The 19545-nt window shown below is 31.4% G+C and overlaps 1 protein-coding gene across 5 annotated transcripts in view; it reads left to right on the top strand.

Annotated features, from left to right (window-relative positions):
• LOC123013396 (LIM domain transcription factor LMO4-B) overlaps positions 1-19545 on the top strand; it is a 189831-nt gene that overhangs the window by 132048 nt on the left and 38238 nt on the right. For all 5 annotated transcript variants that reach the window (XM_044411886.1, XM_044411890.1, XM_044411887.1 and 2 more), the window contains one exon: positions 455-767. In XM_044411886.1, coding sequence (XP_044267821.1) covers positions 455-767 — 313 coding nt within the window. The remainder of the gene's footprint in view (positions 1-454; positions 768-19545) is intronic.

Genomic DNA, 19545 nt, shown 5'->3' with positions numbered 1-19545 from the left:
TACCAGCAAATTATATTAAAATGCTTATAACTTCAAATATAGGTTATGCACATGACACCTTTATCCACTCACCCCTTCAATTGTTCTCGTGTATCCAAAAAACGCAACTTAGCAACTACAGTTTTGTCAAATAAGTGATAAAAATATACGTTTTATGAAAACAAAAAATACATCTTATTATAGTGTGAAGTTTAAGGGGAAGAGCGGCAAAGCCGCCAGTACCCCATTAAATTTTGATAAAATTATTTAGTGTGAGGTTTAGAAGCGGGCGAGCGGCAAAGCCGCGAGCCCCTATTTAAATTTTGACAAAATCTGATAGTGTGCGTTCTACTCGGGGGCGAAATCAGGTAGTATGAGCGGGGGTGAGCGACGATTCCGCGACTTCCTATATTTTGATTTGATTACTAGTTTCTAGTTTTCTATAATATAATTTTTGTTGATGTTAATTGTCCAGGCCACCCGAGCGGTCCCCACGACGGCCATCCTCACAATCACCACTCCCACCCCGCTTTTGGAGGCCCTCAGTCGGAAGGTCCCCATCACCAGCATCATAATCCGAGCATCAACAATAACAATAATAACAGCACGGTGAAAGTATGTGCAGGGTGCGGTGGTAAAATAGTGGAACGTTTTCTTCTGCATGCGTTAGATCGCTATTGGCACAATAGCTGTTTGAAGTGTTCGTGTTGCGCGGCTATGTTAGCAGACATCGGGACATCGTGCTTCACAAAAGGTGGAATGATCCTCTGCAAACAGGACTATACGAGGTAAATGTACATGACACTTTCTTGGGGAATTGTCCGCGACGAAAATTGTGGTCGGATTATTGCGSGTGGGGAATCTTAAYTATTTGCATGTTGTTCACGAAAGAGATTCTCACGTTGTAATTTTATTCACTCCGCGGTTATTAAATAAAACGCTTAGTTTATAGTCTATTACTTGATGGTTTGTTGGGAACTAATCTAAAACGCCTTAGATATGGCAATGCCAACGAATTGATTAGCGTCGGCCGCCCTACAGGAAGAACTCTGTTTATTTCAGTTCTGCTTTCGAAACTAGAAAAGGTTTTACATTTTATTATTTCACTGTCGATACTTTACTCAATTCGAAATAAAACAAATAATATGACATAATATCTAAATAAATGTACCTACTAAATTTTTATTTCTGACTGGTTAAATTTCAATTCAAAAAAAGCAAAAATGGTAGAATAGTCATGTACTGATAAAACTAGTACATATTACATTTTATTGGGGACTGTACTTTAGAGTTTTAAATTAACTTAATTTTATACATTTAACACATGCGAATTGTTCTGTTAACTTTGAATTAGTTTAAAGTTAGTTTTACTGTAATTCTCTAAAATTCTATATCCATATAATTGAAACAAACTTTCTTCAAACAATAATATGAAGAATCTTCAAGGTAGATGTGTTCTTGCATTATTTGAATTGATCGAATTTTGAATCTGGAATAATAAAATAATACTGAAACTGAACACTGAATAGCAAATGAAACACAGTTTGTTTCATTTATGTACTCAACTAGGTTTCCAGATCCTAATGTAAACCTAGGTTAAGTAAAAATTTGGATAAAGCGGATTTGTCGTAATATTTTTTGTTCTTATTATAAACAACTCARAAAAGYAAAATAAATATAAGAATTATTTTATTTTGTGTGACAAATAATAACATTTCTTTCAAGAACTAAAGATGAGAAAAAATATATAAATAGTATTTATGTAAAATTAGTGTTGTGGTGTCATAATTTTGAAAAATTAATATATTCTCAAAACAAAAAAATGGAATTCGATAGATTTTTTAATTGTCGAAATGGCAACACTAAAATATTAATTATTAGATAGTTTTCGAAAAAAACATCCAAAAAGTGAAATAATATCAAGAAAAAACAAACATACAATTTTAAATCAACTTGAGAATTTTGTATTTTTTATCAAGAAAATTGACGTTTCGAGCATTTTTGTCGAAACAAAATACATTGGAACTCTTCTATAACGAGTCCCAGTTATAACGAAAAATCGCCTGGTCCCTTGCTTTTCTCTATACAAAATTCTCTCTCTATAGCGAGTATTTTTCTGGAATTGTGGTGGATATAACAAAACTTTTATTTTGTCCAAGATCGGTAATAGCGAGAAATTCTGAGAAATTTCGGAAACAGATCGGTTATAACGAGAGTTCCTATAAGAAATAAAAATCCTGCGAGTCTCCATTACGTATTGTGTACCAGAATTTTTTTGGAAATGTTGTTTTTGCGCGCTAATGGTCTTATTTTTCTCACTTTCTCAGTCTTGAATAACTTTTCAAGCAGAGAACACTTTGTCTTTCTGTATCAATATGTCGTCCTCGAAAAGAAAAACGTTTTCTATCAATGAAAAAATATCAACAATAACAGAGTTTGAAAGTGGTAAAAAACAAGCTGTAATCTGCAAAGAGAAAAATTTAGCCAATTCTACATTAGCAACAATTTTAAAAGATTACGAGTTCAACTGGTGAATTTTCGTCAAAAGTGAAGAAGTACATACTGCTAAAAATGCTAAATTAGATAAAGCCGTTCTTAAATGGTTCAAAGTGAATCGCGAATCCAATGTGCTCATAAAAGGGCCAAGTTAAAAGAAAAAGCAGAAGAATTTGCAGAAAAAATTGGGGATTCTCTAGAGATGAATTTTTTTGTTATTGGGTGCTTCCACCTAACCACGATGTCTTTTACAATAGCCTTGGAGAGTCCAATTGATAAAATAAGAATGCTTCATTATAAAAAACAAACAAAAATTACAGATTTTTTTCTTAAATATTTTTTTAAACTTCTTTAATATTTAATTAGGTTTGATTTCTTGTTATAGAGATGGGTTCTACTGTATTTTCAGTTTTAATAAATAAGGTTATTCCATAATTTTGCCGCTCACTGTAATTATCTTTAGTCGTGTTATGCTGTAAAAAATAATTTACTGTTTTTTTAGAACTCTGAGCTTTATTAAATCAGTTAGGTGACGTGTTTGGCGATTATAAAAGAAGTCAGCAGAAATCTTGATAGAGAAACACATAAGTTTAAGAATTGTGGCTCTAATCTGTAATTCTGTTGTGATTATTTCCCCTCGCCTTTGTAGAGGGTAATAATATGCTAGAAAAATTGGTTAATAAAACTATCGTAGTACACGCTTCTAAGTAAATTAATTTTCGAATTGTCCACATTCTTCAAAATCCATCATATTGTTAATCGCTATCCCCTAAATCGTTAATTAAATTCCTGTAAAGTATCCTCATTGTTTGGAGTGAAAGCATCTTGAATTGTGGGTGATTATTTCCGCGTGTTTGAAAATTTCCTGTTTTGATTGTTTCTCTATTACGCAGCTGTCAAGAGCAATGGTTGATATATGGTATTCGTATGTAGACTGGCGCCATTTAAGGCCTCTTGTTCCCTTCGGAGTCGTAGGAATTTGCGATTGTTTCTTATTTTTCCCAGGTGTCATTGCAGCACTTACAATGCTGATAATCAGCAATGTCGAGCGGATTTGCTCTTCGGGTGTTGTTCCAAAGGGGTTGATGGATCGATACAAGTCGTGGCGGCGCGTATTCAACTTATGCTAATAAATTAGACGGTTCTAAACAGACCGCAATGCAGATCGATGCACTATCACACGCCACAAAAACAATCTAATCACGACTTGGTTTCATTATAATAAAGGTAAATAGCCGCGTAAAGCACACAATTTCGTCATTTTTTCATTGGCGAAGTGCCACGAGCTTCCTTCCCCTCGCGGCCGGTGCGTGAAGAATGTAAAGAAGTTTTAAGAGGGTGTCGATTAGCATTCACTTAGCGGGCCTTGTCAACGCCACTTCGTTAAATCGTTTCACATACTTCAATCATCGCTGAAAAGCGTTCGCTAAAGAACATCAAACGTAAGTGGTTTTGTGAAAACACATTATTTTAACGCTACTATTCAAACAAATGCCTCTATTAAAACATCAACGAGCGCGCTTTACTTGCTTCAGAAAAATTGCGAAATCTTTACAGGTGCTAATTTCAGCTTGAAAGRAAATGTAAAACGCGTTTCTGGAGAATTAAGGGGAGCATTTCCTTAAACCATAAAAACTATATTAGTGATTTTGTCAGTTATACCTACTCATACAAAGTAGAGTTTTATTTTAAGAGTTCTTCTTTTGCTTTCATTTCTATTATTTTTTTTGTTGTTCTTCTGCAAAATCAAATATATCTTTTTAACTAACATCTTTCTTTCAATTCTTTCAAATTTTATCACGATTAGCAGTAATTGAAGTATCAGATTTTAACAGTATCTATATATGTCATCAATGAAAAAATAAAATGAAGAGATTATGATCTGTTATGTTAGGACCAACAAAAACTGTAAAACACTAAAAAATTATTATTGTGTTACATTAAAAGATATTACTCTTAATAAACCAAGTAATAATACATTCACAGTTGTATGTGTGTCTGTAAACAGCATATCTAGAGAACGATAAGAGTTAGAAACTTGAAATTTGGTATGTAAGTTATTTGTAGCAAGGGGACGTAGCACGAAACAATTGGTAAAAATCGGTCACACCGTTCGGCCGCAAAGACAACAAATCGGCCGTAAAATTATACGGTTGTAATACAATAAATTTATTGAAATATAAATTATTTAGAATCATGAAATATACCTTATTAAACAGTAAAATGTGATAAAATAAAAATAATAATGGGTAGCGAACTAAAAAAAAATTGCACCCCAGACTCGAACCCGCGACAACTACGATCTATTTCGCGTGTAATCTGGCAGTTGGCACTAACGCAAAAAACACTAAATTATTGTCGTAAAGATGTTTTCCAAATAAGTAGGATAAGGAAAGTCGTGTGATGTTCACACCAGATTTTTTATTTGTATGGAGACGTATTTCTAGGTTTGATAGTCAGAATTCTGAGATTCATAATTCATAATTTAGAAATTTTGAAGTTGAATGTTGCATAGTTCAATTATTTTTTTCAGTTGAAAAACTCGTTTGATTTCAAAATTTGAAATTTGATATTTACAAATATGTTTCAAATTTAAAGAACGTGTTTCAATCTGAGTGTTAAAATTTTATGTTGAAATAGAAATTACAACTTTGAGTTTTAAAAAATTTGTTAGCTGTTTGTAAATTTCTACTGAAATGCGAGTTTGATTCTTCTAATAATTCTATCTTTATGTTTTTCTGTAGAAACAGCAAATATTTGTTATGAATTATGGTGTAATTACCAAATACAACGTAACTTGTATTTTTACAGTCGATATATTTTCAAAATGTAGACGTTAATTAGATAATTAAATGCATAGTTTTCTCCATTATTTCATTTTTACATAATAACTTTGTGGTTTAAAATTTATAGTCACTTATAATAACGTCTTCGTTTGAAACTTGTTAACTATAATTTACAAAGGTAATAACATTGACAAATTAATGATGTTTTTAGAATTTTATTAAATATCATTAAATTRATAAATAGGTAAAATAAACGATAACACCAGCGCAGCTGGGCCATTAAATGGGTTYTTTCCTTCATTTCCATAAGTGCCGTAGAGAATTTTAGGGTTGACTCTGGTACAAAATATATATCTTGGCACGCCATAATTCAAAACTTACATAAGAGGTTCATAAAAAGATTTTTTAATATTAATAACCGGAAGTTTTAAAACAGTGAATAATTTGTAATCGTGTTTATTTATTATTCTGTAATTAATATCACTAGTCGTGACAGAATACTTCTAATAAAAGAGAGAACTGTCATTTAGATAAGTTTTTAATTATCCGTTTGATATATATTTTTAATAAAGATGATTTATGAAACAAAAAGTACACAAGAAGTGGTTAGAGCGAACGCTGAATAGCTCTCAGAAAATTTATCTAAAGAACATCTAGTTCTCATTTAGTTAAAGTATTCTTACCGATGATATTTTCTTTAAATATACTAATCCACCATTTTTATCAATATTTAATAACTTAACCTAAAAGTAAAAATATGTCTACGCTATATATTTTTAGGTGTTTCGAATCTCGCCCAAAAGCTACATTTGAGAAATTATTTGGTCTCCAGATTTCAGGCAGGTAAAATTTTCTAAGAATTTGAACCGATAAGGTTTCTAGTCCCTAATTGGTTTTATACCTGCAATATTATTAACATAATTGTTTGTCCAGTCACATTATGTCATATTACTTTTATCCAAGCTGCTCAGCCGTTAAAATAATAACTGAAACTAATTGAAAACTGGGGAGAATTTACTTTAGCTCTGCTTTAGTMCAACGCTGCCGCCGGTCTTACTTTTGTTACATTGTTCTAGGAAAAAACAATTTTTAGTTGGATAATAGGAATGATATTTCAAACATACCCTAACATCTGTCATTTTATACTAATTATAGTCATTTAACAGTCTCATTAGGTTAAATATTGATTTGATAARTTTTGAAGATATAATTCCTGATCTTGTATCATATAATAATAACACAGTTCTCCTGATTAATCAGTAGATAGGAGGGTTCGATTTTTAATTTATTTTCAAATTCCTTTTGATCTACTACAAGCAAATAATAATCGACCTCCACCTGCAGTGATTAATTGCGTCTGACAGCATTCGGCTTTAAATAATTATTACAGGCATCTGCATTTGTGACACTTTAAAATTTGTAAAAATTTGAATAGAGTGATTTATTATTTGTCAGAATTTATTGCTACACCATCAACCGCCCCCGGAGAGCTTAGACAAAGTATATTGACTTTTTCTACTGAGACAGTAACCATAAATTATTCACAGGATTTGTTGTCACAGCTTTTTGTCGAATAATCCTCACGATGAAAAAATAAAATGCCAGCGAGTTATGTAGAAAATGTCGAGACCACGTGGACTACAGGAGCTGTTGATTAGAACGCTAACGATTTAATAAAATTTTAATCGACATTTTTGTGAATGAAACTAATGTTTTTGAATAATTTACTATTTTTTATTGATTGCTAGCAGACTTGTAGGTTTTGTCTTAATCAATTACACGTAATAATGAATGAGAAAAATATTTTAAGGTGTWATATTTCAGTTTAATTTTTATTTAAAGTTACTTATTGTATTTTTTTCACTATTTGGCTTAGCAATTGACAACAATGGTTTTCGGTTCCACTTTAATCGCCACTTAATTATAATMYKWRACGCAACAAAAGAGAAAAAATTAAGTAATCAAATTATTAATCTTATTCGTTCTGGTCTGACACTTTGGATGGTTTTGATAGGACTTTCTCTTGACGGTTTTCTTTTGTTAAACGGACATGGTTTATTAAATAAAACTTTTTCACTAGACCGCTAATGGAATTAGTGCTCACCCATGCACCTAATTCATTAATTTAATTGGACACGAGTTCGAAAAAGTGTCTTTGCAATGTGATTGTTGCTATTACAGGATATGTCAAAAGTTTAAACATTTTGGTGGAAATGTTCTGGATTGCGGTGGTGTAACGAGATGCAGAAGAGGTAGGAAACTCTCAGATCTCGACAAAGCCTCGCACCGCCTGTACTCGATTACACGAATACTGATTTAAATGCAAATTTAAAATGTCTTTCAATTTATAATCTTATTTCTGTTAAAATTACTCCATTATGAAGCTTGATGGCGCGCTGTCGTCTTTTCGTTCTACTCGGGGGAGTGAATCGAACCGCAATGCACTAATTGGCTGTCGATATTGAGATAATGGATAATTTAGACATTTACGTCACGAAGTTATTGTTGTATTCTTTGATTTCTCGCCTTTTAACACCTGATTAGATTAAATACTTGTCTTTGGATAAATAACTCTAGCGCTGTTCAGATTTTTTAAACTTAATTCTTGCAAGATTTTGCACTTTATGATGGTAATTAATTGTTGATAACCCGTAACTGGCTTACCGCAACCACGTTCTCTAGACTCGACAATAATTTTATATAACTTTTAACACAAATTGCAATTTGCAAGTCTGATCATTATGCACACCAAGTAAACGAGCTTTGGGTACACATTGTTTTATCTCATTAAAACTTAGTCGGTCCATGCTTTCGTGATGTTATTGTACGTATATTATCAGTGGAACTGTTTTAATAATTTTTGTCAAATTTCAAATAAGTTAGACACTTGTGAGCTTTATTATGCAATTAATTTGCTTATGTGTACCTACTTGTTAGTTGTGTATTCGTATATTACCACTATTATACAGGGTGTGTCATCGAATTTAAATGGTAAAATTAAAAAAAATATATATATACAGGGTGTTCCGTCTAAATCCCACATTAGAAGTATTGGGAGTTCGAATAATCGTATTTATTTGAAAATTGGTACATAGCCATAAACCATTAAGTCCTCCTAAATGAAAATATTTTCAAGATGGCGGCATTTCCGCTAATACCGGAAGTCGGTCTCAACTTTCTGATTTTAAATGTAAAGGTATATTTTTTACTGCGTTTTTGAATTAATCTGGTTATTTTAAGGCAGTTTTCATCAGCTTTCCCTATACCTAAATTTAGCCGTTTTTTTTTAAATATTTGGAGTTTTTCAAAAATTTTTGGTTCTGCACCTTCCACTTTAAAAATCGGTAATACTGCTATTTTGTAAAATTTTAAATTCGTTTTTTTTTGGCGTTTGAAAGAGAAAGTTCAGATCTTTCTTCTGGTGCTTTCAAAATTTGAAAAAAAAATAACAAACCATAAAATTTTAAGGTTACTTTTGTAATAATTCAACCTATAATTCAATTTTTCCAAATAAAATACCCCAATTTTTATCTTACTAAATGGAAGAGAATTTAATTCTGCATCAATTCCTATACCTAAAGTTTATAATTTTTAAGTTATGGTGACTTTTGGTTAAGACTGCCGAAAATCTATTACTAGCCACATCCGTTTTCGTATAGTTTGCCATGGAAATCAAAAAGGTCAAAATTGTTTCTCAATAAACGTCGACAGTGACTTATTATTTAACAAATAGTGTCAAAATATGAAGAGTCAAAGCTACTCAAACTTAGATTTAATGTCTTAAAAAAAAGTCCAAAACTTGAAAATTATTAAATTCAGGTATAGGGAATGTTAATACAAATCAATGCACAATTAAATTCTCTTCTATTTAATAAAATAAAAATTGGGGTATTTTATTTGAAAAAATTGAGTTATGAGTATTTGAAATATTACAAAAGTAAACTTAAAATTTGGGTTATGTTATTTTTGTTTCTAAATTTGAAAACACGAGAAAAAGGATCTAAGCTTTCTCTTACAAACGCCAAAAAAACGAATTCAAAATCTTAAAAATGGCAGAGTTACCGATTTATAAAATGGAAGGTGCAGATCCAAAATTTTTTGAAAAACTCCAAATATTTCAAAAACGGCTAAATTTAGGTATAGGGAAAGCTGATGAAAACTCCCTTAAAATAACCCGATTAATCCAAAAACGCAGTAAAAAATATACCTTTCCATTTAACATAAGGAAGTTGAGCCCGACTTCCGGTATAACCAGAAGAGTCGACATCTTGAAGATATTTTCATTTAGGAGGACTTAATGGTTTAAGGCTATGTACCAATTTTCAAATAAATACAATTATTCCAACTCCCAATACTTCTAATGTGGGATTCAGACGGAACAGCCTGTATATAGGACATTGATCGATACTAGTCTATCGCCAAAAATTATGTGTCTCAAAAAATAAGTTTCGTGTTTTTTTTTAAATGAAACACCATATTACGTTTCTTAGCATTTTTGGATGTCAATTTTTATGATAATGTTTTTATTTTCCCCTTGGAACTGGGAGGATCCGAAAAAAAATGTTTCTTGATAAATACACAATCGTTGGTGGTGGTTTTTCAGCTTTTTTTATTTGTAAAAACCACACGGTTTCGCTTTCCGGTTAAAAAAAAATGCAATTAAAAATTAACTAGAAGAAATGCTTCGTCGTTCTGCGTGGATAAATCTTTTTTACAAGTGATTAAAAAGAACTTTTTCTCAGGAAATATGGAAAGCACAACTTTTGTGGTGATAGGCAAAATTGCTACATTATAGAGCACACCTCATTTCTTCATATTGTTGATGGAAGTGGATTTAAATCATGTCATATAGACAAAGAAGGCTACAAATTGGAGTGATACCAAATGCAAAACGCAACGGAAAGTGGAACAATTAGGCGTTGACGAGGCTGCCCGGCTGAAGGCAATCAGTATTTGCAGGCGGCATTTCCGACCAACACCTCGTTGTGACATGGCAGTTTCTATTAGATTATCTAATCGTTTCTCCCCTCGCAATCATTTTCATCCCCCTGTTCTTATTTGCTGTCAAATTATGTTCACGTCTGTCATTCCGGTGCGGGCTCTCTGCTATGCACGTGACTCGGCGCTGCTACAGAGACTGGGCCGCCTTATATTGCGCCCCCGGATTAGCAGCCCACGCATATTATGTGGCAAAATGTCAAATTTGCGGACATTGCACTCGATTTGCTACACATTTAACACTGAAGCTTTTATCGAAACAAGGGTGGACCTTCATTTTCGTTAAGGAGTTTGGTTCCGTTGTTTGATTAGTGCCAGATAATTTTGTCAAATACAAACAAGCAGGGCCGTAACCAGGATTTTATTTCGGGGGGGGGTTTCTTGTTGGCCCATGAAAATGAAATGATAGAAGGCGGATTAAAAGTCAAAAATCTCTAAGTACACGTTTTTATTTTAAAATAAAATAAGAGATCCTAATTAAACATAAAAAAATTCAAATTAACTCACAAAAGTTACAAAAAATAAAATATATTTTTAATACTTTTTATTGTTACAAATTTAAACAGGAGACGAATATTCATTTTTAAAACAAAATTTTTTTATGAACATATATCGAAAAATGCTACGCAAGGGGTGCGTCTTTTAATAGTTTATTTTTCAATATTTCCGAAATCATTTTAGAAAAAAATTTCAAAATTTGCTACAGATGATAACTTTTATACACCTAAACAAGTACAAAAATAAAATGTTGAAATTTTTAATTAGGTGCTTCCTAAACTAGATGGGATTAGGGTAAAAATTTACTCTAACTTTGAACGCCCTAAACCCCCCCCCCCCCTTGGGTACGGCCCTGCAAACAAGGATAAGTGTGTAACGTTTTTCTGGGTTTTACCAAGATTCGCATGTGCAATGAGGTGTTGGCTATAAAAATAAATATTGCGTAATGTTTGTTATATGCCGATCTACTTTAACTAAAGAAACATGATGTCAATGCTGTGCTTTTATTAAAAAAATCATTTTTTCTCGTTTGAAGACTATTGTACAGTTGAACTCCTCTATAACGAGTCCCGGTTATAACGACAAATCGGCTTTAACGAGTAAATCCTCTGGTCCCTTGCCGTTTAGTATACATACTTGTTACGAAAAATAAATTGTCAAGGTAGATGTGTTCTTGCATTATTTGATTGGATCGAATTTTGAATTTGGAATAATAAAATAATACTAAAACTGAACACTGAATAGCAAATGAAACACAGTTTGTTTCATTTATGTACTTAACTAGGAGAACGCCGGTTACCATATCCTGATGTAAACCTAGATTAACTAAAAATTTGTATAAAGCGGATTTTTTGTTGTAATATTTGTATGTTCTTATTATAAGGTCAACTCATTAAAGGAAAATAAATATAAGATATATTTTATTTTGTGTAACAAATAACATTTTTTTCAAGAACTAAATATAAGAATGGGTAGTCAATCAGTATTACAATTTTTAGGTAGGCACCTAAATATTACTATACCGGGTGGAGCATCCGTTACGCCCAAAAAGAAAATCCCCACTTCCAATTAAATAAAATTGTTGAATTTTTTCACACTTACCTGGGCATTAGTAAGGTACATTCTCTAATTTTTTGGTAATTTTTCATTCACAAAGCCAAAAAAAAAAGTAATTTTCTCCCAAAAAATTTAATTCTAATTTTTATACTGACCTACGCAGATTCACTTTCTACAATTGTTTACAAAATCAGAAAAAAAATAACAATTAGATTTTGAATTAAACGCAATTTTCCATCTTAACTTTGAAAATCATTTTTATTTATGACCTGCTACTTGTGCCATCGTACATTTAGGTGACAATGGGAAACTGCAATTGGGGTAAGATTCCAAGGTTTACAACAAAAAGACCCTTTAAAGCGGTCGGCTACCAGTAAATGATTCTTTTGTTTGCAAATTATACCATTTTGTCATAAATACGGGTTTGTGTTTAAATAAAAAAAAGCGATTATTTGACTAACCAAGTCAAAATTTGAAACTGTCATATCAAAGTTTGGTGAGCTGACAGGTACAGATTAATTTAGTGTAAAACTTTATAGGTAAATTAACAGAAAGTATTCATAAAACACACAAAACTGTTACTGACTCATTTATTATCCAAAAAAATTAGAAAAATTCTCAAATTATACCCTATCAATAATTAGTTAGGTATATGAAATAACGCCAGTTTTAATTAATTTGAAGTCCCAATTTATCAAGTGCGCGTAACCGATGCCCCACCCGGTATTTAAATAGTATTTCTGTAAAATTAGTATTGTTGTGTCATAATTTTGAAAAATTAATGTCATACTGTCAAAATGAAAAAATGGAATTCGATAGATTTTTTAATTGTCGAAATCACAACATTAAAATATTAAATATTAGATAGTTTTCGAAAAAAAATCATCTTAAAAGTGAAAAAATATCAAGAAAAAAAAACATACAATTTTAAATTAACTTGAGAATTTTGTATTTTTTAAAAAGAAAATTGCCCTTTCGAGCATTTTTGTTGAAACAAAATACAGTGCAACTCCTCTATAACGAGTCCCGGTTATAACGAAAAATCGACTATAGCGAGTAAATTGTCTGGTCCCTTGCCGTCTTGTATTTTATTTCTCTATTCTCTATTTAAAATTCGCCCTCTATAGCGAGTATTTTTCTGGAATTGGGACGGATATAACAAAACATTTATTTTGTCCAAGATCGGTAATAGAGAGAAATTCTGAGAAATTTCGGAAACAGATCGGTTATAACGAGAGTTTCTAGAAGAAATAAAAATCCTGCGAGTCTCTATTACGTATTGTGTAAAAGAATTTTTTGGAAATGTTGTTTTTGCGCGTTAATGTTCTTATTTTTCTCACTTTCTCAGTCTTGAATTACTTTTCAAGTAGAGAACAATTTCGTTTTTCTGTATCAATATGTCGTCCTCGAAAAGAAAAACGTTTTCTATCAAAGAAAAAATATCAATAATAACAGAGTTTGAAAGTGGTAAAAACAAACTGTAATCTGCAAAGAGAAAAATTTAGCCAATTCTACATTAGCAACAATTTTAAAAAAGAGGGACAAGATTTGGTGAATTTTCGTCAAAAGTGAAGAAGTACACACTGCTAAAAATGCTAAATTAGATAAAGCCGTTCTTAAATGGTTCAAAGTGAATCGCGAATCCAATGTGCCCATAAGTGTGGCCAAGTTAAAAGAAAAAGCAGAACAATTTGCAGAAAAAATTGGGGATTCTCTAGAGATAAAATTTTTTGGTATTGGATGCTTCCACCTAACCACGATGTCTTTTACAAATGGAAAGTGCAATTGATAAGATAAAAATGCTTCATTACAAAAAACAAACAAAAATTACAGATTTTTTCTTAAATTTTGTTTTAAACTTCTTTAATATTCGTATTTAATAAAATAATTTGCATAGTASARGTTTAAAAACTTTTATTATCCATATTATGGGTTATAACGAGCAAATACGTTGGCCRCTTGAGTTCTCGTTATAGAGGGGTTCTGCTGTATCAGTAATAATTTAAGTTGTGTCTTTTTTGAAAGTCATAATCGCGAGTGTTTGCGACGTCACCGGACCAATTTATTATTGTTTCGTCTCAAACTCAATTTGTTGAGTGTCGTAAAAAGAGAACGCGCATAACCGTTCTGATTGCCGGAAAGGTGGCACGGAGACCTTATTGCAGTGCCTCTTGATTGGATGCATCCCGGAGTCTGATTGTGCTCCGGGCTCGTCGTCGATTCACCGTCAAATCGAGTTTTGCAGCACGCACAGCCCGATACATAATGCACAAAGCGCTGATTATGGATCGCGTTAGCTCAAATGCGCTCCAATTGACTCGCTAAACACCCGACAGACCCAAAGCTTTGCCGACAACGAAAGTGGTGAAACACGCCGTTTTCTGCCAATTGATCGACAAATACACTCTTTAATTTTCAAGACGATGCGCGCCTCACTACTAACAAGAGACAAATTTTCAAGCCATAAACCATAAAGGCCTTTTGAAAATCTATTATTCAACTGAAGATTTTGTTTGCTGAACGCGATTTCTGAATCTGTAGAAGTAATTTGACACTCTCATCCAAGAACTTTTCTTTCAAAGTATAAAAAACTACTACGAATCCCTTGTATTTCACTATTTTGTACACGAAAACCTTAAGAAAACTCAATATTTTCACCAATTTCCGTTATTTAAAGTTAAAATAGCAACCATGCAAATTAGTTGTGCTTTAAATGCTTTAAATGTTGTTTGTCAGTCGATCATTTTTTTAACATTTTATTTTAACAAAAATATAATTGGAGGATAATTAGAGATGGACATGTGGTAGTCGTGAAACTACCGATACGTTACATGTAATCACTAAATAAAAACAAATTTTATTAATTTTTATAATGAGGCATAAAAACGGACATTTTTTCTGTACAAATGATAAGCRAATAGTAATTAATTAATTAACTTATWATAATAATTCAAATAATTTTTAACGTACTTTAGTAGCTGGTTGCCTGCCAGAAAATTTTAATTAAAAGGATTCCTTGTCTGGCTTTATGTGAAAACATACTAATTTTTAGCTATATGTATTTCAGCCTGTTATTAAAATAGCAAAATAAATGTGATGTTTTTTTAATTTTTACTACATATTTGTCAAATTAATAAATTTTTGAACAATTATCTTGCCCCAAATATGGAATAAATTAAATTTATACAGGGTGTTTCACACAACTTTACCTAATGTACGCACRCAAATATACAAATGTCACAAAACACTGGATACAAAAAATACACATCTAATTATTTAATTTTTGGAAACCCATGACAGTAGTTGTCAAACTAATCACTGTTTCATAGTCATAAACTGCAGTTTTTCAGAAACAATTATCATTTGTTCTATCAAGAGACGGCAATCACAAACTAGCTAAAAATGTTTTTGAAAGGGTGAACAAAACAGAAAAGATTATCCAATTTTTCAAAATTTGTAATCGAGGTCGTATCGGAATATGTATTATAGATTGCATGTTACAGGCGCAGGCCTCGTAAAATTATATGAAACACCGTGTATTACGAATTGTTAATAAATATTGATACTTAACTCATGTGATTCAATGTACCTAATCACTTAATTGATATGAGTATAGAGTGAATTACGAAAGCATGAAACAATTCTAATTACCTGATTTATGATTAGTTCCACCTTAATTGTATTACTATTARTTGACAAACAATAGGAGTTTTAAAGTTTTTTCTTTGCTTTTGTTGCGGAATTAACTTTTGTTATGTTACAACTTCCCATATGTAAATTAGCTGCATCTTAGAAGTGAAGTTTTGAGAAAAGAACTAAGTAAAGGATGTTGAAAAAATCTGTTGGAAGTTACTTTTTTGGAAATTTTTACGCTACGATTTTTGGACGTTTTATTTCGTTCGACTAATTTTTTGACACAAAATGATAGAGAAGAAGATTAATATTTGTGTGTAAGGACCGATAAATCTAATTGTTATGAGTGAAATGACACACAATAATATCAAAGAAGCATTTCTGATATTTCTTTTATTATAATCAGAAAAAGTGTTTCAAAAAATTAAATGTATGAATTATTTTGGTGTTATTACTTGTTTGATTGTCACTTTTGAAATTTGTTTTGATGACTATATTAGATATTAACTAAGCAACATTAATACATTATGTACTTTTTTCTACTACATTGTTATCTAACTAGTAAATTTAGTGACATTTTCGAAGAAAACAGTTTTTTATCAAAATAACAAGAATCTTTATTTTTGATTTTTGAGGCAAGAAATACAGATGGAAAACATCCAAATGAAAAAGTGTGTTTTATCCCTTACCTTACGTTAATTAAAACAGGTCCATTCTTGTTGAACATGTGCTCGAATTATACATCTGTATGAAACAATGACATATGTTAAAGTTAATTTTATATGATAATCATTTTAGAGAAGGACATTGTTATTTAAAAGAAGTCATTWTCAATAGTTTTATGTTTTTTTATTTCGACTTTTGGTGCTCATAATTTCCTTAATTAATATCCTGATTCTTCATTTCTAAACTTGATCATTTTCTACATAACAAAGCTTCATAGATAGTGTAATACCTATAAAATCGAATAAAAAGTTGTTTAGGAAAAATCGTAATCGTGGCATGTCCATGGTTCCATGCTGACTGTCACGGCGAAGGCAGAGAAGGCGCCAGCGATAACATTGGGGCCGCGGGACTCTAGGGAACAACTGCCTAACTAGATTCCAGGCCGCGCCGCCGGGGGCCTCAATCAATAGAAGCGTCGCGGCAGGGACCAATTACATGCCCACTTTCCTCCTAACACCGTTTGCATACATTTTCCAAGTGCGACAAGGACTCTTTATTTCCTTCATTCTTCATCTTACCAACACCTTTTTACTGATTTCTGTCAACCGCTTTCACTTTTCTGCAATATTAAAGCCACGCGCGCACGAGTTAAATCTGTCAAACAGATCCAGACACTACGACATCCACCAGATGTTCAGTTTGTTTAAAACGATGGCATGATATTTGGCAAGCTTTGGACGTCATTATAATTATACAGGGTGTTCCGTTTTTATTGTTACAAATTTAAACAGGTGATAGGATATTCAATTTTACGACAAAAGTTTTCTATAAACATGTATCGAAAAATGCTTGGTAAGGGAGCTACACCCTCTAGAAGGGGGCTAATATGTTTTTGCTAAAATTTCAGAAACCATTTAAGATAAAATTACAAAATTTGGTACAGATAATAATCTTTATACACCTAAACGAATTCAAACATCAAATGTCGAAATTTTTAATCAGGGGCGTACGAAACTGGGGGAGTTTAAGGTAAAAAAATACCCTATTTATTTTGGCTTTAGTTTCTCGGTACTTTCAGCAACAAAATCTTAAGTTCGATAGTTTATCACAGAAAAGTCTCTCTTGTGTCGATACGACTTATTGTTTTTGAATAAAATTAATTTAAAATTTATGTTACACACCAATACAACATTCAAATAAGTCAGAATTTACAGAATAATAAAAGCAAGAAATTAATATTTTTTAATCAACCTCAACTAATTAACATTACATTACAGTAACAATAAAAACATTAATTAAATGAATTTGCCTAAATCTAAAGGAGTTGTTCAAAGTGACCACCATTTTGGTCAATGCATAATTAAAAAAACTAAAGCCAAAATAGACGCCCCTGATTAGAAATTTCGAAATTTGATGTTTGAATTCGTTTGGGTGTATAAAGATTATCATCTGTGCTAAATTTTGTAATTTTATCTTAAATGGTTTCTGAGATATTATCAAAAACCTATTAGCCCCCTTTCAGGGGGTGTAGCTCCCTTACCAAGCATTTTTCGATACATGTTTATAGGAAACTTTTGTCTTAGAATTGAATATCGTATCACCTGTTTAAATTTGTAACAATAAAAACGGAACACCCTGTATAAATACTATAATAAAACTATTGATGTTGTTTATTTTGAAAGGAATGACGAATATGTCTTTAGGATTTTTATGATATAGGTTATTAAGAATTGTTTGTCATGTATATACAGGGTGCTGAATTTTGGATGATTTTTTTTGTCAAAATTGCAATTTATGTGAAAAATTTTTTTTGAAAAAATTAAATATAAAGCAGATAGTTATAGTGGGTTGCCATTTAAAAAAATATATTTTTTTTTGTAGAACTCAAAAACAAAAGGACATTTCGAATAATTTTATTCTTGTTAAATCATCACATTTTTTTAGAACTTTATCACTCATCAATTAGTTTTTTCAAAAATTAATAGTTTAAGCAAAAAACGTTTGGTTGCATACTTTTTAATCACCTGGTATGATGTAAATAAACGTTGTTAAACTCATTACACCAAACATAAAATAATATTTTATTTGCATTTTCTTAAAAAAAATTAAATAAGTAATTTTTTGGTATTTTGTGGCTTTTATATGGCATAAAAATAAAATAAACATAATTTCGGTAGGTACCTATACTGAATTTGAAACAAAATTAGTAGCCCCATAACGTGTCAAAGTAACCCCATTTTACGGTACTTTATAAAAAAAATAATTGGTGCAGTGTAAAGTACTATAAAAATGTGATTGTTTTTCAAGAATAAAATTTTTCGAAAATTAGAGGTTATTTTTAGATCACAATCTTTAATTTAAAAAATTGTCATGCTGGGTTGCCATTAAATTTTTTTTTTCAAAACTAGAAAATTAAAAGAAATTTCGAAAAATTTTATTCTCGAAAAATGATCACATTTGTATTGTGTTTTACACTGCACTAATTATTTTTTACGTAAAGTAGTTTGTGGTTCCATACTTTTTATTCACCTGGTATATTGATTTAGTCCATTGTTCACTTTTCACTCAGTATTTATGTATATGTAATATATTTTTTAATTAATTCAGTTAAATGGATAAAATTATAATCTCATATATCAAATAATGAAAATAATGAAATGTGTGACAAGAGTGGCAGGTGATAATCATAACATTGAAATTGAAATTTTGCATTTAGTATTTATAAATATAAACATTATTTAAACTCATCTTATTTCGAATAAATTTGCTTGTTTTGGGCCAGAGTTTTTGTGTTAATTAAGCTCCAGCAAACTTTTAAATAGTTTTAGTTGGTCCCAATGATTGGTGTAAGAAAGAAAAATTTTGTAATTAAATTTCACTTGCAAAGCCTTCATCGAGCACCGTGCTCTTATTGTCTCACCCTCTCCGAATTACTTAACATTGCTGTTTCGGTGTGTATACAATGTCAAAAGTTATTTATGGAGGTGGATGAGGGAGAAAACTAAAAGCGCTTTAATGAGAAGCGGGTCCCGGCCTAATTGGCTCGGATAGTTGCAATTATCAGTACGCGCAGGTCTTATATTATAAACATTGCTAATAAAGTAAACAGTCTGAGTCTATTTTAGCATGCGCATGTAATAAATTCTCAACTTCGCTAATTGGATGGATGTTTGACAGTCAATGTGTACACGGGCTATCTTTTAGCGGTCTCGTCACTYACTCCACGGTCAACTTCAAACCTTATCTGTACCAAACAGAGACCATCGGTTCTACCCTCGCKAGGGAACGGGAATTTGCGACGGCTAATTGCTTCGGTTTTAGCAAATTGTAAAGTTGTTTTTTTTTATGGAAATTAACAAGTCAAAATTTTGATGAAAAAATTGGTAGCAGCTTGATGTCCCTAGAAATTTTGTTAAGAAATTATGGTTATGTT

The sequence above is a fragment of the Tribolium madens genome, unplaced genomic scaffold (assembly GCF_015345945.1).
Source record: "Tribolium madens isolate multiple individuals breed KSU strain unplaced genomic scaffold, Tmad_KSU_1.1 Scaffold_96;HRSCAF=242;Tcas5.2_LG5, whole genome shotgun sequence".
NCBI classification, from domain to species: Eukaryota; Metazoa; Arthropoda; class Insecta; order Coleoptera; family Tenebrionidae; genus Tribolium; species Tribolium madens.
Note: the sequence above shows the minus strand (reverse complement) of the source record. Positions and strands in the feature narration are given on the sequence as shown.